The 21889-nt window shown below is 41.9% G+C and overlaps 1 protein-coding gene across 7 annotated transcripts in view; it reads right to left on the reverse strand.

Moving 5' to 3' along the window:
- The window catches only part of LOC139756533 (RNA exonuclease 4), an 83395-nt gene that overhangs the window by 44452 nt on the left and 17054 nt on the right, over window positions 1–21889 (reverse strand). For 6 of the 7 annotated variants that reach the window (XM_071676075.1, XM_071676072.1, XM_071676071.1 and 3 more), the window contains exons 3-5: window positions 20023–20375; window positions 17726–17919; window positions 1457–1612 (exon numbers count right to left, since the gene is read on the reverse strand). In XM_071676075.1, coding sequence (XP_071532176.1) covers window positions 1473–1612; window positions 17726–17919; window positions 20023–20375 — 687 coding nt within the window. In that variant the 3' untranslated portion in view covers window positions 1457–1472. Of the gene's footprint in view, window positions 1–1456; window positions 1613–17725; window positions 17920–20022; window positions 20376–21889 lie in introns of those variants that run through there. The other variant, XM_071676076.1, reaches the window with a different exon arrangement.

A 21889-nucleotide genomic window follows, 5' to 3' on the forward strand; every position in this document is an offset into this window, starting at 1 on the left:
CTGTTGAAACCACCTTGAGGAAGTTCCAATTGGGAACGAGCATCAGAGATACAGACAAATAGATAAATATTTTCATGCTGTTTCACCCAGACAGGTATTTGTTACTCCTGTCCCACATGGAAAATTAGGGGGTAGAGAGCATTGCAAACCACCCCCTAAGCAACATGTCCCCTGTCCTAGACTACTATCCCATAAAATGTGGTTGAGATTAGTTCTAAATTTAGAAGTTATGTAATGGACAGACAAACATACATATAGCTTTTTGAGTCAGATACATATTTTGCTTTGTCGCTGTCCCCCGTGTTAGCGAGGTAGTGCGCAAGGAAACAGACAAAGAAATGGCCCCAACCCACCCACATACTACATGTATTATACATACAAGTCCACACACGCAAATATACATACCTATACATCTCAATGTATTACATATATTACACATACAGACATATTACATATATACACATGTACATAATCTCATACGGTCTGCCCTTATTCATTTCCCATCGCCACCCCGCCACACATGAAATAACATCCCCCTCCCTCCAAATGTGTGCGAGGTAGCGCTAGGAAAGGACAACAAAGGCCACATTCATTCACACTCAGTCTCTAGCTGTCATGTAATAATGCACCAAAACCACAGCTCCCTTTCCACATCCAGGCCCCACAGACCTTTCCATGGTTTACCCCCAGATGCTTCACATGCCCTGGTTCAATCCATCAACAGCATGTCGACCCCGGTATACCACATCATTCCAATTTACTCTATTCCCTGCACGCCTTTCACCCTCCTGCATGTTCAGGCCCCGATCACTCAAAATCTCTTTCACTCCATCTTTCCACCTCCAATTTGGTCTCCCACTTCTCCTCGTTCCCTCCACCTCTGACACATATATCCTCTTGGTCAATCATTCCTCACTTATTCTCTCTATGTGACCAAACCATTTCAAAACACCCTCTTCTGCTCTCTCAACCACACTCTTTTTATTACCACACATCTCTCTTACTGTATTATTACTTACTCGATCAAACCATCTCACATCACACATTGTCCTCAAACATCTCATTTCCAGCACATGCACCCTCCTCCACACAAGATACATATATATAGAAAAGATACATATATATATAGAAAAGATACATATATACAGAAAATCTTAATAACAGATTCACTTGGAAACTTACTCAAGCTGAGGGGACTCAGTTCTAACTGATGTGGATAACTAGGGGTTCAGGGTAACGAGTTATATCAAAAGCATACCTTGTACATTATGTACATCACAATTTCCAAAAATAATCTCATGATAAATGAGAGCACATGCTTCCCATCAGTGCCTCTGCTCTTTGAAATGACATGAAAACTACATATCTAGTAACAGAAGAGAAACAATAGTGGTGCATAACCCCAGTATCTGAACAAATTTATGATTAAAATTTTGAATTACGGTAGAACTGCATCCAAAATGCTGCAAAGCTTACCTTGATGTATCTCTAATGTGGCACCGTGGATGAGAAAGGAAAAGGACCTTGAGATCATGATGCACACCATGACCAACCAATATTCGTCCTTCGAGTAAATCCGATACTTCTTTTTGCACTACTGAAAATTCACTACCTACAAAATAGTAGTATAAGTTTACAAGAGCCTCTAATTATGTTAAAACATTAAATTTCACCCTTAAGGTTAAAAAATTTGAAAAAATAATGATACTTTCATTTCCATTTGCACCTACTTCCTTGATGTGCATCTCAATCAACTATTCACTTCAATGTCCCATTACCTGAACTCCTTCCATATATATGCTCATATAACATAATGTTATATCATTACTTCTCTTTGGTTTCTAATAAGAAATGTGAGTTTGTGTTTTGGGGTTATTCTGTTAGCTGAAAGAGCCAAAGCTTAGCACCCAGCTTAAAATGAGGAAAAGCAGTTTCCTGAAGCAGTCAAAGGAAGTGGAAATTCCAAATTGCAGTAAAATGCACTGAATGGAAAAACTGGAGATGAATTGATTTTGTGCAGAGAGAGAGAGAGAGTACCTATCTTTTCATGACATTCTGCCAGAAAGAAAAGGCAGGTGTGAAGCACTCACCAAACTAGCATGTCTTGCTTGCTAAATTATACTGTTTCTCTAACCTATCACACACCATTCAGAGTTATCAATCCATGGTTTATTGGGGAATGACCTCAACAACTATCAAGGTTTCGTTTCCATGGTTCTGTAAGGAGCCCCATATATGTTTTGTACATCTCTTTTTTTTTATAACAGATCACACCTTCCCACATTAGTGAGGTTGCACCTCATACACTCACATCAATTCTCTAGTAGTCATGTGTAATGCACCAAAAGCACAGCTCCCTATCAACAACCACACCACCAAAGACACTTCAATGGTTTACCCACAATGCTTCAAATGCCCTACTTAAGTCTAGTCAACCCCAGTATACCACTTCATTCCAATTCACTCTATCCCAGGCATTCCTTTAATTCTCCTGCATGTTCAGGCTACATATCACTCAAAATCTTTGTCACTCCATTCATCCATCACCAACTTGGTCTCCCTGTTCTCTTTGTTTCCTTTGTTGATTTGGTAAACAGAGAAGAGGTAGTGAAAGCTTTGCGGAAGATGAAAGCCGGCAAGGCAGCAGGTTTGGATGGTATTGCAGTGGAATTTATTAAAAAAGGGGGTGACTGTATTGTTGACTGGTTGGTAAGATTATTTAATGTATGTATGACTCAAGGTGAGGTGCCTGAGGATTGGCGGAATGCGTGCATAGTGCCATTGTACAAAGGCAAAGGGGATAAGAGTGAGTGCTCAAATTACAGAGGTATAAGTTTATTGAGTATTCCTGGTACATTATATGGGAGGGTATTGATTGAGAGGGTGAAGGCATGTACAGAGCATCAGATTGGGGAAGAGCAGTGTGGTTTCAGAAGTGGTAGAGGATGTGTGGATCAGGTGTTTGCTTTGAAGAATGTATGTGAGAAATACTTAGAAAAGCAAATGGATTTGTATGTAGCATTTATGGATCTGGAGAAGGCATATGATAGAGTTGATAGAGATGCTCTGTGGAAGGTATTAAGAATATATGGTGTGGGAGGAAAGTTGTTAGAAGCAGTGAAAAGTTTTTATCGAGGATGTAAGGCATGTGTACGTGTAGGAAGAGAGGAAAGTGATTGGTTCTCAGTGAATGTAGGTTTGCGGCAGGGGTGTGTGATGTCTCCATGGTTGTTTAATTTGTTTATGGATGGGGTTGTTAGGGAGGTAAATGCAAGAGTTTTGGAAAGAGGGGCAAGTATGAAGTCTGTTGGGGATGAGAGAGCCTGGGAAGTGAGTCAGTTGTTGTTCGCTGATGATACAGCGCTGGTGGCTGATTCATGTGAGAAACTGCAGAAGCTGGTGACTGAGTTTGGAAAAGTGTGTGGAAGAAGAAAGTTAAGAGTAAATGTGAATAAGAGCAAGGTTATTAGGTACAGTAGGGTTGAGGGTCAAGTCAATTGGGAGGTGAGTTTGAATGGAGAAAAACTGGAGGAAGTGAAGTGTTTTAGATATCTGGGAGTGGATCTGGCAGCGGATGGAAACATGGAAGCGGAAGTGGATCATAGGGTGGGGGAGGGGGCGAAAATCCTGGGGGCCTTGAAGAATGTGTGGAAGTCGAGAACATTATCTCGGAAAGCAAAAATGGGTATGTTTGAAGGAATAGTGGTTCCAACAATGTTGTATGGTTGCGAGGCGTGGGCTATGGATAGAGTTGTGTGCAGGAGGATGGATGTGCTGGAAATGAGATGTTTGAGGACAATGTGTGGTGTGAGGTGGTTTGATCGAGTGAGTAACGTAAGGGTAAGAGAGATGTGTGGAAATAAAAAGAGCGTGGTTGAGAGAGCAGAAGAGGTTTGAAGTGGTTTGGGCACATGGAGAGGATGAGTGAGGAAAGATTGACCAAGAGGATATATGTGTCGGAGGTGGAGGGAACAAGGAGAAGAGGGAGACCAAATTGGAGGTGGAAAGATGGAGTGAAAAAGATTTTGTGTGATCGGGGCCTGAACATGCAGGAGGGTGAAAGGAGGGCAAGGAATAGAGTGAATTGGAGCGATGTGGTATACCGGGGTTGACGTGCTGTCAGTGGATTGAAGCAGGGCATGTGAAGCGTCTGGGGTAAACCATGGAAAGCTGTGTAGGTATGTATATTTGCGTGTGGACGTATGTATATACATGTGTATGGGGGGGGTTGGGCCATTTCTTTCGTCTGTTTCCTTGCGCTACCTCGCAAACGCGGGAGACAGCGACAAAGTATAATAAAAATAAATAATATAATATATATATATATATATATATATATATATATCTATTCGCCATTTCCCGCGTTAGCGAGGTAGCGTTAAGAACAGAGGACTGGGCCTTTTTTGGAATATCCTCACCTGGCCCCCTCTGTTCCTTCTTTTGGAAAATTAAAAAAAAAAAATGAGAGGGGAGGATTTCCAGCCCCCCGCTCCCTCCCCTTTTAGTCGCCTTCTACAACACGCAGGGAATACATGGGAAGTATTCTTAATCCCCTATCCCATTTTTATTTATTTTACTTTGTCGCTGTCTCCCGCGTTTGCGAGGTAGCGCAAGGAAACAGATGAAAGAAATGGCCCAACCCACCCCCATACACAATGTATACACACACACGTCCACACACGCAAATATACATACCTATACATCTCAATGTACACATATATATGCATACACAGACACATACATATATACCCATGCACACAATTCACACTCTCTGCCCTCATTCACTCCCATCGCCACCTCGCCACACATGGAATACCTTCCCCCTTCCCCCTCATGTGTGCGAGGTAGCACTAGGAAAAGACAACAAAGGCCCCATTCGTTCACACTCAGTCTCTAGCTGCCACGCAATAATGCCCGAAACCACAGCTCCCTTTCCACATCCAGGCCCCACACAACTTTCCATGGTTTACCCCAGACGCTTCACATGCCCTGATTCAATCCACTGACAGCACGTCAACCCCGGTATACCACATCGATCCAATTCACTCTATTCCTTGCCTTCCTTTCACCCTCCTGCACATTCAGGCCTCGATCACACAAAATCTTTTTCACTCCATCTTTCCACCTCCAATTTGGTCTCCCACTTCTCCTCATTCCCTCCACCTCCGACACATATATCCTCTTGGTCAATCTTTCCTCACTCATTCTCTCCATGTGACCAAACCATTTCAAAACACCCTCTTCTGCTCTCTCAACCACGCTCTTTTTATTTCCACACATCTCTCTTACCCTTACATTACTTACTCGATCAAAACACCTCAAACCACACATTTTCCTCAAACATCTCATTTCCAGCACATCCACCCTCCTGCGCACAACTCTATCCATAGCCCACGCCTCGCAACCATACAACATTGTTGGAACCACTATTCCTTCAAACATACCCATTTTTGCTTTCTGAGATAATGTTCTCGACTTGCACACATTCTTCAAGGCTCCCAGGATTTTCGCCCCCTCCCCCACCCTATTATTCACTTCTGCTTCCATGGTTCCATCCGCTGCCAGATCCACTCCCAGATATCTAAAACACTTCACTTCCTCCAGTTTTTCTCCATTCAAACTTACCTCCCAATTGACTTGACCCTCAACCCTACTGTACCTAATAACCTTGCTCTTATTCACATTTACTCTTAACTTTCTTCTTTCACACACTTTACCAAACTCAGTCACCAGCTTCTGCAGTTTCTCACATGAATCAGCCACCAGCGCTGTATCATCTTTTTTTTCTTTCTTTTCTACTATTCGCCGTTTCCCGCGTTAGCGAGGTAGCGTTAAGAACAGAGGACTGGGCCTCTGTGGAATATCCTCACCTGGCCCCCCTCTGTTCCTTCTTTTGGAAAAATAAATAAAAAAGGAAAAAAAAAAATGAGAGGGGAGGATTTCCAGCCCCCCGCTCCCTCCCCTTTTGGTCGCCTTCTACGACACGCAGGGAATACGTGGAAGTATTCTTAATCCCCTATTCCCAGGGATAATATATATTTCTATATATTTTATTTTGCTTTGTCGCTGTCTCCTGCGTTTGCGAGGTAGCGCAAGGAAACAGACGAAAGAAATGGCCCAACCCACCCCCATACACAATGTATATACATACACGTCCACACATGCAAATATACATACCTATACATCTCAATGTACACATATACATACACACACAGACACATACATATATACCCATGCACACAATTCACACTGTCTGCCCTTATTCATTCCCATCGCCACCTCGCCACACAGGGAATACCATCCCCCTCCCCCCTCATGTATGCGAGGTAGCACAAGGAAAAGACAACAAAGGCCCCATTCGTTCACACTCAGTCTCTAGCTGTCATGCAATAATGCCCGAAACCACAGCTCCCTTTCCACATCCAGGCCCCACACAACTTTCCATGGTTTACCCCAGACGCTTCACATGCTCTGATTCAATCCACTGACAGCACGTCAACCCCGGTATACCACATCGATCCAATTCACTCTATTCCTTGCCCGCCTTTCACCCTCCTGCATGTTCAGGTCCCGATCATTCAAAATCTTTTTCACTCCATCTTTCCACCTCCAATTTGGTCTCCCACTTCTCCTCGTTCCCTCCACCTCCGACACATATATCCTCTTGGTCAATCTTTCCTCACTCATTCTCTCCATGTGCCCAAACCATTTCAAAACACCCTCTTCTGCTCTCTCAACCACGCTCTTTTTATTTCCACATATCTCTCTTACCCTTACATTACTTACTTGATCAAACCACCTCACACCACATACTGTCCTCAAACATCTCATTTCCAGCACATCCACCCTCCTCTGCACAACTCTATCCACAGCCCATGCCTTGCAACCATACATACATACGTATGTATATATCTCTTTTTAAACCAGATATTCCCAATCACCAGTCCTTTTTCAGCACATAAATCTACAAGCTCTTCACCATTTCCATTTACAACACTGAACACCCCATGTACACCAATTATTCCCTCAACTGCCACATTATTCACCTTTGCATTCAAATCACCCATCACTATAACCCAGTCTCGTGCATCAAAACTACTAACACTCACTCATCTGCTCCCAAAACACTTGCCTCTCACGATCTTTCTTCTCATGGTGCATATTCACCAATAATCACCCATCTATCTCCATCCACATTCAGTTTACCCATATCAATCTAGAGATTACTTTCTTACACTCTATCACATACTCCCACCACTCCTGTTTCAGTAGTGCTACTCCTTCCCTTGCTCTTGTCCTCTAACTAACCCCTGACTTTACTCCCAAGACATTCCCAAACCACTCTTCCTCTTTACCCTTGAGCTTCGTTTCACTCAGAGCCAAAACATCCTGGGCGCATTTCACATGTGGCAGGGTGGCGGAGGAAATGGATGAAGGCAGCATGTATGAATATGTACATGTGTATATATGTACATGTCTGTGTGTGTGTATGTGGGTGGGTTGGGCCATTCTTTCATCTGTTTCCTTGCGCTACCTCGCTAACGCGGGAGACAGTGACAAAGCAAAATAAATGAATAAATAAATATATAATAAATAAATATATATATGTATGTTTATGTTGAAATGTATAGGTAGGTATATGTGTGTGTGGGCATTTATGTATATACATGTGTATGTGGGTGGATTCGGCCATTCTTTCATCTGTTTCCTTGCGCTACCTCGCTAACGCGGGAGACAGAGACAAAGTATAATAAATAATAAAATAAACATTTTCATACGGGTAAAACTGAAAGTGGATGGAGAGAGAGGGGTGATTATTGGTGCCTATGCACCTGGTCATGAAAAGAAAGATCATAAGAGACAAGTGTTTTGGGAGCAGCTGAGTGTGTGTGTTAACAGTTTTGATGCATGAGACCAGGGTATATAGTGATGGGTGATTTGAATGCAAAGGTGAGTAATGTGGCAGTTGAGGGAATAATTGGTGTACATGGGGTGTTCAGTGTTGTAAATGGAAATGGTGAAGAGCTTGTACATTTGTTTGCTGAAAAAGAACTGGTGATTGGGAATACCTGGTTTAAAAAGAGAGATATACATAAGTATACAAATGTAAGTAAGAGAGATGGCCAGAGAGTGTTTTTGGATTATGTGTTAATTGATAGGCACATGAGAGAGAGACTTTTGGATGTTAATGTGCTGAGAGGGGCAACTGGAGGGATGTCTGATCATTATCTTGTGGATGCGAAGGTGTAGATCTGTAGAGGTTTTCAGAAAAGAAGAGAGAATGTTGGGGTGGTGACGGTGGTGGCAGTGAGCTTTTAAAGGAGACTTGTGTGAGGAAGTACCTGGAGAGATAGTGCAGAGTGGAAAAAGGTGGGAGCAAATGATGTAAGGGGAGTGGGGGAGGAATGGGATGTTTTAGGGAAGCAGTGATGGCTTGCGCAAAAGATGCCAGTGGCATGAGAAAGGTGATAGGTGGGCAGATTAGAAAGGGTAGTGAGGGGTGGGATGAAGAAGTAAGATTGTTAGTGAAAGAGAGTGAGGCATCTGGACAATTTTTGCAGGGAAATAGTGCAAATGATTGGGAGATGTATAAAAGAAAAGGCAGGAGGTCAAGAGAAAGTGCAAGAGATGAAAAAGAGGGCAAATGAGAGTTGGGGTGAGATAGTATCATTAAATTTTAGTGAGAATAAAAAGATGAAAGTGGGGGTGAGAGAGTATAATCAAATTTTAGAAAGGATAAAAAGATGTTTTGGAAGGAGATTTTAGGAAGGATAAAAAGATGTTTTGGAAGGAGGTAAATAAAGTGCACAAGACATGAGAACAAATGGGAATATCGGTCAAGGGGGATAATGGGGAGGTAATAACAAGTAGTGGTGATGTGAGGAGATGGAGTGAGTATTTTGAAGGTATGTTGAATGTGTTAGATGACAGAGTGGGATATATAGGGCGTTTTGGTCGAAGTGGTGTGCAAAGTGAGAGGGTTAGGGAGAAAGATTTGGTAAACAGAGAAGAGGTAGTGAAAGCTTTATGGAAGAAGAAAGCCAGCAAGGCAGCGGGTTTGGATGGTACTGCAGTGGAATTTCTCAAAAAAGGGGGTAGCTGTGTTGTTGACTGGTTGGTAAGGATATTTAATGAATGTATGTATGTATGTATGTATGCATGTATGTATGTATGTATGTATGATGATACAGCGCTGGTGGCTGATTCATGTGAGAAACTGCAGAAGCTGGTGACTGAGTTTGGTAAAGTGTGTGAAGAAGAAAGTTAAGAGTAAATGTGAATAAGAGCAAGGTTATTAGGTACAGTAGGGTTGAGGGTCAAGTCAATTGGGAGGTGAGTTTGAATGGAGAAAAACTGGAGGAAGTGAAGTGTTTTAGATATCTGGGAGTGGATCTGGCAGCGGATGGAACCATGGAAGCGGAAGTGGATCATAGGGTGGGGGAGGGGGCGAAAATTCTGGGAGCCTTGAAGAATGTGTGGAAGTCGAGAACATTATCTCGGAAAGCAAAAATGGGTATGTTTGAAGGAATAGTGGTTCCAACAATGTTGTATGGTTGCGAGGTGTGGGCTATGGATAGAGCTGTGCGCAGGAGGATGGATGTGCTGGAAATGAGATGTTTGAGGACAATGTGTGGTGTGAGGTGGTTTGATCGAGTAAGTAACGTAAGGGTAAGAGAGATGTGTGGAAATAAAAAGAGCGTGGTTGAGAGAGCAGAAGAGGGTGTTTTGAAATGGTTTGGGCACATGGAGAGAATGAGTGAGGAAAGATTGACCAAGAGGATATATGTGTCGGAGGTGGAGGGAACGAGAAGAAGAGGGAGACCAAATTGGAGGTGGAAAGATGGAGTGAAAAAGATTTTGTGTGATCGGGGCCTGAACATGCAGGAGGGTGAAAGGAGGGCAAGGAATAGGGTGAATTGGAGCGATGTGGTATACCGGGGTTGACGTGCTGTCAGTGGATTGAATCGGGGCATGTGAAGCGTCTGGGGTAAACCATGGAAAGCTGTGTAGGTATGTATACTTGCGTGTGTGGACGTATGTATATACATGTGTATGGGGGTGGGTTGGGCCATTTCTTTCGTCTGTTTCCTTGCGCTACCTCGCAAGCGCGGGAGACAGCGACAAAGCAAAAAAAAAAAAAAAAAAAAAATGACTCATGGTGAAGTGCCTGAGGATTGGCGGAATGCTTGCATAGTGCCATTGTACAGAGGCAAAGGGGATAAAGGTGAGTGTTCAAATTACAAAGGAATAAGTTTGAGTATTCCTGGGAAATTATTTGGGAGGGTATTGATTGAGAGGGTGAAGGCATGTACAGAGCATCAGACTGGGGAGGAGCAGTGTGGTTTCAGAAGTGGTAGAGGATGTGTGGATAAGGTATTTGCTTTGAAAAATGTAAGTGAGAAATACTTAGAAAAACAAATGGATTTGTATGTAGCATCTATGGATCTGGAAAAGGAATATGATAGAGTTGATAGAGATGCTCTGTGGAAGGTATTAATAATATATGGTGTAGGAGGCAAGTTGCTAGAAGCAGTGAAAAGTTTTTATCGATTATGGACGGGGTTGTTAGGGAGGTGAACACAAGAGTTTTGGGGAGAAGGGTAAGTATGCAGTCTGTTGTGGATGAGAGTGCTTAGGAAGTAAGTCAGTTGTTGTTCGCTGATGATAGAGCACTGGTGGCTGATTCGGTTGAGAAACTGCAGAAGCTGGTGACTGAGTTTGGTAAAGTATGTGAAAGAAGAAAGTTGAGAGTAAATGTGAATAAGAGTAAGGTAATTAGGTACAGTAGGGTTGAGGGACAAATTAATCAGGGTAAGTTTGAATGGAGAAAAACTGGAGGAAGTGAAGTGTCTTACATATCTGGGAGTGGATTTAGCAGCGGATGGAAGCATGGAAGCAGAAGTGAGTCACAGGGTGGGGGAGGGGACGAAAGTGCTGGGAGCATTGAAAAATGTGTGAAAGGCAAGAACATTATCTCGGAAAGCAAAAATAGGTATGTTTGAAAGAATAGAGGTTCCAACAATGTTATATGGTTGTGAGGCGTGTGCTATAAATAGGGTTGCGTGGAGAATGGTGGATGTGTTGGAAATGAGATGCTTGAGGACAATATGTGGTGTGAGGTGGTTTGATCAAGTATGTAATGAAAGGGTAAGAGAGATGTGTGGTAATAAAAAGAGTGTGGTAGAGAGAGCAGAACAGGGTGTTTTGAAATGGTTTGGTCACATGGAGAGAATGAGAGAGGAAAGATTAACAAAGAGGATACATGTGTCAGAGGTAGAAGTGGGAGACCAAATTGGAGGTGGAAAGACGGAGTGAAAAAGATTCTGAGTGATCGGGGGCTGAACATGCAGGAGGGTGAAAGGCATGCATGGAATAGAGTGAATTGGAACGATTTGGTATACCAGGGTCGACATGCTGTCAATGGATTGAACCAGGGCATGTAAGGTGTCTGGGGAAAACCATGGAAAGTTTTGTGGGCCTGAATGTGGAAAGAGAGCTGTGGATGTTGAAAGAGAGCTGTGGTTTTGGTGCATTATACATGACAGCTAGAGAATGAGTGTGAAAGAATGTGGCCTTTGTTGCCTTTTCCTAGTGCTACCTTATACGCATGCGGGGGGAAAGGTTGTCGTTTCATGTGTGGCGGGTGGCGACGGAAATACATAAAGGCAGCAAGTATGAATTCTGTACATCTGTAATAAGTATATGTGTGCGACAGCGACAAAGAAAAAAAAAAAAAAAAAAAAAATACATATATATATATATATATATATATATATATATATATATATATATATCATTAAATTTTAGGGAGAATAAAAAGATGTTCTGGAAGGAGGTAAATAAAGTGCGTAAGACAAGGGAGCAAATGGGAACTTCAGTGAAGGACGCAAATGGGGAGGTGATAACAAGTAGTGGTGATGTGAGAAGGAGATGGAGTGAGTATTTTGAAGGTTTGTTGAATGTGTTTGATGATAGAGTGGCAGATATAGGGTGTTTTGGTCGAGGTGGTGTGCAAAGTGCGAGGGTTAGGGAAAATGATTTGGTAAACAGAGAAGAGGTAGTAAAAGCTTTGCGGAAGATGAAAGCCGGCAAGGCAGCAGGTTTGGATGGTATTGCAGTGGAATTTATTAAAAAAGGGGGTGACTGTATTGTTGACTGGTTGGTAAGGTTATTTAATGTATGTATGACTCATGGTGAGGTGCCTGAGGATTGGCGGAATGCGTGCATAGTGCCATTGTATAAAGGCAAAGGGGATAAGAGTGAGTGCTCAAATTACAGAGGTATAAGTTTGTTGAGTATTCCTGGCAAATTGTATGGGAGGGTATTGATTGAGAGGGTGAAGGCATGTACAGAGCATCAGATTGGGGAAGAGCAGTGTGGTTTCAGAAGTGGTAGAGGATGTGTGGATCAGGTGTTTGCTTTGAAGAATGTATGTGAGAAATACTTAGAAAAGCAAATGGATTTGTATGTAGCATTTATGGATCTGGAGAAGGCATATGATAGAGTTGATAGAGATGCTCTGTGGAAGGTATTAAGAATATATGGTGTGGGAGGCAAGTTGTTAGAAGCAGTGAAAAGTTTTTATCGAGGATGTAAGGCATGTGTACGTGTAGGAAGAGAGGAAAGTGATTGGTTCTCAGTGAATGTAGGTTTGCGGCAGGGGTGTGTGATGTCTCCATGGTTGTTTAATTTGTTTATGGATGGGGTTGTTAGGGAGGTGAATGCAAGAGTTTTGGAAAGAGGGGCAAGTATGAAGTCTGTTGGGGATGAGAGAGCTTGGGAAGTGAGTCAGTTGTTGTTCGCTGATGATACAGCGTTGGTGGCTGATTCATGTGAGAAACTGCAGAAGCTGGTGACTGAGTTTGGTAAAGTGTGTGAAAGAAGAAAGTTAAGAGTAAATGTGAATAAGAGCAAGGTTATTAGGTACAGTAGGGTTGAGGGTCAAGTCAATTGGGAGGTGAGTTTGAATGGAGAAAAACTGGAGGAAGTGAAGTGTTTTAGATATCTGGGAGTGGATCTGGCAGCGGATGGAACCATGGAAGCGGAAGTGGATCATAGGGTGGGGGAGGGGGCGAAAATTCTGGGAGCCTTGAAGAATGTGTGGAAGTCGAGAACATTATCTCGGAAAGCAAAAATGGGTATGTTTGAAGCAATAGTGGTTCCAACAATGTTGTATGGTTGCGAGGCGTGGGCTATGGATAGAGTTGTGCGCAGGAGGATGGATGTGCTGGAAATGAGATGTTTGAGGACAATGTGTGGTGTGAGGTGGTTTGATCGAGTAAGTAACGTAAGGGTAAGAGAGATGTGTGGAAATAAAAAGAGCGTGGTTGAGAGAGCAGAAGAGGGTGTTTTGAAATGGTTCGGGCACATGGAGAGAATGAGTGAGGAAAGATTGACCAAGAGAATATATGTGTCGGAGGTGGAGGGAACGAGGAGAAGAGGGAGACCAATTTGGAGGTGGAAAGATGGAGTGAAAAAGATTTTGTGTGATCGGGGCCTGAACATGCAGGAGGGTGAAAGGAGGGCAAGGAATAGAGTGAATTGGAGCGATGTGGTATACCGGGGTTGACGTGCTGTCAGTGGATTGAATCAAGGCATGTGAAGCGACTGGGGTAAACCATGGAAAGCTGTGTAGGTATGTATATTTGCGGGTGTGGACGTATGTATATACATGTGTATGGGGGTGGGTTGGGCCATTTCTTTCGTCTGTTTCCTTGCGCTACCTCGCAAACGCGGGAGACAGCGACAAAGCAAAAAAAAAAAAAAAATATATATATACGTTGAAATGTATAGGTATGTATAAGTGTGTGTATGGATGTGTATGTATATACATGTGTATGTAGGTGGGTTGGGCCATTCTTTCGTTTGTTTCCTTGTGCTACCTCAATGACGTGGGAGACAGTGACAAAGTATAATGAATCAAAAAATAAAAAGATGTTTTGGAAGGAGGAAAATAAAGTGCATAAGACAAGAAAACACATGGGAACATCGGTGAAGGGGGCTACTGGGGAGGTAATAACAAGTAGTGGTGATGTGAAAAGGAGATGGAGTGAGTACTTTGGAGGTTTGTTGAATGTTTTAGATGATAGAGTGGTAGATATAGGGTGTTTTGGTCAAGGTGGTGTGCAAAGTGTGAGGGTCAGGGAGAATGGTTTGGTAAACAGAGAATTCAGAGTGAAAGCTTTGCAGAAGATGAAAGCCGGCAAGGCAGCTGGTTTCGATGGTATTGCAGTGGAATTTATTAAAAAAGGGGATGACTGTGTTGTTGACTGGTTGGTGAGGATATTCAATGTATGTATGGCTCATGGTGAAGTGCCTGAGGATTGGTAGAATGCATGCATAGCGCCACTGTACAAAGGCAAAGGGGATAAAGGTGAGTGTTCAAATCACAGAGGTATAGGTTTGTTGAATATTCCTAAGAAAGTATATGGGAGGGTATTGATTGAGAGGGTGAAGGCAGGTATAAAGCATCAGACTGTGGAAGAGCAGCGTGGTTTCAGAAGTGGAAGAGGATGTGTGGATCAGGTGTTTGCTTTGAAGAAAGTGTGAGAAATACTTGGAAAAACAAATGGATCTGTATGTAGCATTTATGGATCTGGAAAAGGCATATGATAAGAGTTGACAGAGATGCTCTGTGGAAGGTAATAAGAGTATATGGTGTGGGAGGCAAGTTGCTAAAAGCAGTGAAAAGTTTTTATGATGGATGTAAGGCATGTGTATAAGTAGGAAGAGAGGAAAGTGATTGGTTCTCAGTGAATGTCGGTTTGCGGCAGGGGTGCGTGATGTCTCCATGGTTGTTTAATTTGTTTATGGATAGGGTGGTTAGGAAGATGAATGCAAGAATTTTGGTGAGAGGAGCAAGTATGCAGTCTGTTGTGGATGATAGGGCTTGGGAAGTCAGTCAGTTGTTGTTCGATGATGATACAGCACTGGTGGCTGATTCGGGTGAGAAACTGCAGAAGCTGGTGACTGAATGTGGTAAAGTGTGTGAAAGAAGAAAGCTGGAAGTAAATGTGAATACAAGCAAGGTTATTTGGTTCAGTTGGGTTGAGGGACAAGTCAACTGGGAGGTAAGTTTGAATGGAGAAAAACTGGAGGAAGTGAAGTGTTTTAGATATCTGCGAGTGGATTTAGCAGCGGATGGAACCATGGAAGCGAAAGTGAGTCATAGGGTGGGGGAGGGAGCGGTGAAGGTTCTGGGAGAGTTGAAGAATGTCTGGAAGGCAAGAACGTTATCACAGGGAGCAAAATTGGGTATGTTTGAAGGAGTAGCAGTTCTGACAACATAATATGGTTGCGAGACATGGGCTATACATAGGGTTGTGCGGAGTAGGGTGGATGTGTTGGAAATGAGATGTTTGAGGACAATATGTGGTGTGAGGTGGTTTGATCAAGTAAGTAATGAAAGGGTAAGAGAGATGTGTGGTAATAAAAAGAGTTTGGTTGAGAGAGCAGAAGAGGGTGCGTTGAAATGGTTTGGTCACATGGAGAGAATGAGTGAGGAAAGATTAGCAAAGAGGATATATATGTCAGAGGTAGAGGGAACAAGAAGCGGCAGGCCAAATTGGAGATGGAAGGATGGAGTGAAAAAGATTTTGGCAATCGGGGCCTGAACATACAGGAGGGTGAAAGGTGTGCAAGGAATAGGGTGAATTGGAACGATGCGGTATAACAGGGTGGATGTGCTATCCATGGACTGAACCAGGGCATGTGAAGTGTCTAGGGTAAACCATTGAAAGTTTTGTGGGGCATGGATGTTGAAAGGTAGCTATGGTTTCGGTGCATTATTACATGACAGCTAGAGACTGAGTGTGAATGAATGTGGCCTTTGTTGCCTTTTCCTAGCGCTACCTTGCACACGAGGGGGGAGGGGGTTGTTATTTCATGTGTGGTGGGGTGGCGATGGGAATGAATAAAGGCTGACAGTATGAATTATGTACATGTGTATATATGTATATGTCTCTGTGTGTATATATATGTATACATTGGGATGTTTAGGTATGTGTATTTGCGTGTGTGGACATGTGTGTATATATATGTGTATGTGGGTGGGTTGGGCCATTCTTTCGTCTGTTTCCTTACTCTACCTCGCTAACACGGGAGACAGCGACAAAGCAAATACATAAATAAATGAATAGGAAATAAAGAAGAGATTTAACCATGGAAACTACACATGCCTCTGTATTTCCTTTGGTAAAGTAGATTGGGAAATGGAATTATGTAGCTAGGAATCTGGGATTTGTGGTGAGAGGTTCTGTGAAATTTGCAGTAAAGGATTAGAGGGAGCAGTAAGAAAAGGGAGGGATAAAAGATTTATTTCCTATCTTCCCTTTATTCTTTAATGTCCACTTTTTACAACATACTCAAACTTAAGTATTACATGATCATATACTCTATACAGTGAATCATATATAATGTTCTCTAAATTCATTCATACTTGTATGTGTGAAGATATGATCTAGCAATGATGATGTATCAGTGCCTTTCATCCTAGTGTGCTCTCTAACTCATTGGCATTGGAAATTTTCATGTATAAACTCTAAAAACTTTTATCTTCATGATTCCCTATCACCATGAGAGTCCTCTTTCCCCCAATATATCTTACTTGAAATCCCCAAGTATCAATTCCTGTCCTGCTATCTTATACCTCTCAGGGAAGAACAGGTGAGAGCTTATCACTTTGGTATGCTTAGTTTCCATAACTCTAATAATATCAGGAGCACTTTCCCTTAAATGTTTCCTGAATTTCAGCACTTTATCACTAGCTTAGTTTCCACAACTCTAATAATATCAGGAGCACTTTCCCTTCCGTGTTTCCTGAATTCCAGCACTTTATCACTAACTATTAATCCATCAACATTTGAATATATTACTTTCAGTCTAACATTAACATCTCCAACACTACTGCCCTATCTGCAGTTCCATCAGGGCTGCTCCAACCTCTACAACCTCCTGCTACATGTAGCATCTGCAGTTTTTTGTCTATAAACTGTGCTATATGCCATTTTTCCTCTCCTCCTTAGATTTGTAACACCTTATTAATAACCCATTGAATTTCACCATCTTTAAGATTCTAAGCTTCTCTATATACTTAGTGGCTTGAAGCCTCCAAGTCAAACATAACTGGTCACGCCCTTATGTCTTGGTTGTAATCTCAATTCTTCTCCTTTCCTTAATCATGGAAATTGCATCTGGCAGTCTCATAGCCTTCACAATCCTTAAAAATGCATTTCCTCCCTTTTTCACCTTTCTTCCTTATCTGGTGTATGACATTTTTCCAAGTGCGCATGTGTGTGTGTGTGTGTAATTACATATTTGTAGTGCATGGGAAGAAGTTTTACACTCATGGAACGCCTTCTTTCAAACATTCTCTACAATCACAAATTCTTAAATTCATGCAAGATATCTGCATTAACCAGGTCCTCAGTCATTTCACTCCATTCATCTACCACTCATATATCATAAAACTACTTCTTTAACTCCTTTTAAACAAGTTTAAACAAGTTTCTTAGTTCAATGTTATGTCTGTCTGTCTGTGTACTGAAATTCAATGATCAAACTTAGATAGTGGGCAGTGCTGAACAAGCAAAAATGGGATAATATTCATGTTACAGCATGCTCTTTGGATAGCCTTCCTCATTACAGTTAATTCTCCATAGCAAAGTAGGGCTCAGAGCAGAGTTGGAACAGAACTAGACAAACTACAATCAGAGAAATCACCAACCTTCTTCCAAATCAGCTGGCCGGATCCCAGAGACATTTGTTCTATAATCTGTAACCTTCTCAGTGGGCTTGACAAACTTGTCATATAGCACTTTACCGAAGATATTGACAATTGAAACTCTTGCTAATATAGAGTCTTTGCCATTCACTCCAGTTCCCACCATCTCGCAGTCCATTGCAATGACTTTTGTTGTGCTACAGAGAAAAAAAGAAAATTAGTACTGAGAGGGATAATCATTTAACCATTATGATAAAGAAGGTTGAAAGAATGCATCCAAAACAATCTTGTCCAGTCAAGGGATATGGACCCAGCCAAGCAAAACCCAGCAACCACAATGAAATGTCCAGCTTTCCTAATAACTATCTTCAGTGCTCAACAATCTAAACACTCCAATACACCCCATATGAATTAAAGTGAAAGGGTCTAAAACAATTTCTAACATCATGATCCTCCATAATACAGCAGTTAGTGTTGCAACTCACCAATCTATCCTTTATGGATGAGTTGGTGAGGGATGTAAATGCGAGTCTTCAAGAGAGAAGCACATAAGCAGTCTATGGGGGAAGAAAGGACATGGGAGGTGAGTCAGTTATTGTTTGCTGATGATACAGCACTGATGGCAGATTTGAGTGAGAAATTGCAGAAGCTGGTGACTGAGTTTGGAGGAGAGTGTGAAAGGAGAAAGCTAAAAGTGAAAGTGATTAAAAGTAAGGTTATTAGGTTAAGCAAGGTTGAGGGACAAGTCAGTTGGAGTTGGAGTTTGGACTGAGAAATTTTGGAGGAAGTGAAGTGTTTTAGATACCTGGGAGTGGACATGGCAGCAAATGGAACCTTGGAAGTGGAAATGAGTCATAGGATGGAGGAGGGAGCTAAGGTTCTGGGAGCACTGAAGAATGTATGGAAAGAGAGAACAATATCTAGGAAGGCAAAAATGGGTATGTTTGAAGGTATAGTAATCCTAACACTACTATATGGATGCAAGGCATGGTCTAAGGCATGGTCTATAAAGCTGTGCAAAGAAAGGTGGATGTGTTGGAAACAAAATGTCTCAGGACAATATGTGGTGTGAGGTGGCTCAATCAATAACATAATGAAAGAGTATGAAAATTGTGTGGTTATAAAAAAGAGGTGTGGTTGAGAGTATATGAGGGTTTCAAAAATTTGGTTTGGACATATGGAGAGAATGAGTGAGGAGAGTTTGACAAAGAGGATATGTTTGTCAGAAGTGGAGGGAGCAATGAGAACATGGAAATCAAATTGGAGATGGAAAGATGGAGAAAAAAAAAAATGTTGAGCGATCAGGATCAGGGCTTGTACATGCAGAGGAGTGAAAGGCATGCAACAGAGTGACTTGGAATGCTGTGGTATTTTAGGGTCAATATGTGTCAGTTGACAGAGCTAGAGCATATGAAGTATCTGCAGTAAACCATAGAAAGGTCTGTGGACCTAGTTGTGGACAGGGAGCTGTGGCTTTGGTGCATTACAAATGACAACTACAGAATGGATTTGGGATGATGTGGCCTTTCTTGTCTGTTCCTAGTGCTACCTCACTAGCATGGGAAATGGTGATAAAGTATGAAGAAAAAAAATCCTTTATTGTGCAGCAGCTGACTGACCAATCTAACTGGCCCATATTCAAATCTCGGACACAACAGCTCACTCTCAACTAACTCAGCCGTACATCCTCCCAAATGTGGCTGTTCAATGAATGAGAAGCTGGTGTAAGCTAGAGGGTGTTTGTGTGTGCATACATAAGGTTAAGACATGGTACACAAAGTTAGGAGAAGAGGCAATGTCAATGTAAAACTATCTCCCCACAACACATAAATAGTAACCACACAAACACACACACACACACATAACATACATATGGAAACACAAAGATAGGTCAAACATAAAGGTTTATTATCAAAACTTCCTTCAAATGTCCAATACCACAATTTTTCTCCAGCTTCTGAAGTTAACCCTCCTTACTTTCTCAAAAAAATCTAAGATATATAATAGTTTGTACAATATAATAATAAACTACACTCTCCTATCACTAGATCACATAAGCAAACAATTATCACATACCATTCCGAAAGATCTTGTATCAATCTGACTACCAATCATTTCCTTCATACCAGCAATATATTACGTTTGCTCCTAATACTTTTTTTGTGCAGTAATCAAAATGAGCATCACCATAAATGTGGAAATATATGATAAATGCAAACCTCAAGCAATTTACATATATCTATTAAACAATAAGATAGCTAAAAACATGGCAGCAAAAAGTTCTAAATAAATTAACATACCCATTAAAAGATTTACTCTTCACAAGGGGTCCGGAGTTTCCTGATTTATCACAACTCTCATCTTTAGCCTTCTCATGAAGACTTTTTCCTTTAAAATCTTTTGATTCAGAGTCTTCCTCATCCTCTTCAAGAAGGACTGGATCAACATTATCAAACCAGATTTCCATCTTTTCCTTTTTCTTTTTGTTATTATCTCCTGTCTTTTCCTTCTGAGCTCTATGACCGTCTCCTTTTTTAATTCCTTTGTATTTCTTTATATTTCCTTCTTTATGCTTGCATTCATTCATACTTCTATCTTGATTTTTCCCAGGATGCCATATCTCTGTTGATTTTTTGTTTCCTGGAGCAATTATCTGCAATAAAGAAAACTAATAAGATTACTTCTGTATCATCCAAGTAATCATTTCAAGTACAATAGGCTTTTTATTTCTACAATTTAACTACCTTACTGCTTAGGGACATACCTGCTAAGCCAACTTGTCTTGGGATACATTCATATATATTTTTTTTTTTTATTATACTTTGTCGCTGTCTCCCGCGTTTGCGAGGTAGCGTAAGGAAACAGACGAAAGAAATGGCCCAACCCCCCCCCATACACATGTATATACATACGTCCACACACGCAAATATACACACCTACACAGCTTTCCATGGTTTACCCCAGACGCTTCACATGCCTTGATTCAATCCACTGACAGCACGTCAACCCCGGTATACCACATCGCTCCAATTTACTCTATTCCTTGCCCTCCTTTCACCCTCCTGCATGTTCAGGCCCCGATCACACAAAATCTTTTTCACTCCATCTTTCCACCTCCAATTTGGTCTCCCTCTTCTCCTCGTTCCCTCCACCTCCGACACATATATCCTCTTGGTCAATCTTTCCTCACTCATCCTCTCCATGTGCCCAAACCACTTCAAAACACCCTCTTCTGCTCTCTCAACCACGCTCTTTTTATTTCCACACATCTCTCTTACCCTTACGTTACTCACTCGATCAAACCACCTCACACCACACATTGTCCTCAAACATCTCATTTCCAGCACATCCATCCTCCTGCGCAAAACTCTATCCATAGCCCACGCCTCGCAACCATACAACATTGTTGGAACCACTATTCCTTCAAACATACCCATTTTTGCTTTCCGAGATAATGTTCTCGACTTCCACACATTTTTCAAGGCCCCCAGAATTTTCGCCCCCTCCCCCACCCTATGATCCACTTCCGCTTCCATGTTTCCATCCGCTGCCAGATCCACTCCCAGATATCTAAAACACTTCACTTCCTCCAGTTTTTCTCTATTCAAACTCACCTCCCAATTGACTTGATCCTCAACCCTACTGTACCTAATAACCTTGCTCTTTTTCACATTTACTCTTAACTTTCTTCTTCCACACACTTTACCAAACTCAGTCACCAGCTTCTGCAGTTTCTCACATGAATCAGCCACCAGCGCTGTATCATCAGCGAACAACAACTGACTCACTTCCCAAGCTCTCTCATCCCCAACAGACTTCATACTTGCCCCTCTTTCCAAAACTCTTGCATTTACCTCCCTAACAACCCCATCCATAAACAAATTAAACAACCATGGAGACATCACACACCCCTGCCGCAAACCTACATTCACTGAGAACCAGTCACTTTCCTCTCTTCCTACATGTACACATGCCTTACATCCTCGATAAAAACTTTTCACTGCTTCTAACAACTTTCCTCCCACACCATATATTCTTAATACCTTCCACAGAGCATCTCTATCAACTCTATCATATGCCTTCTCCAGATCCATAAATGCTACATACAAATCCATTTGCTTTTCTAAGTATTTCTCACATACATTCTTCAAAGCAAACACCTGATCC

The sequence above is a fragment of the Panulirus ornatus genome, chromosome 22, assembly GCF_036320965.1.
Source record: "Panulirus ornatus isolate Po-2019 chromosome 22, ASM3632096v1, whole genome shotgun sequence".
Lineage (NCBI taxonomy): Eukaryota > Metazoa > Arthropoda > Malacostraca > Decapoda > Palinuridae > Panulirus > Panulirus ornatus.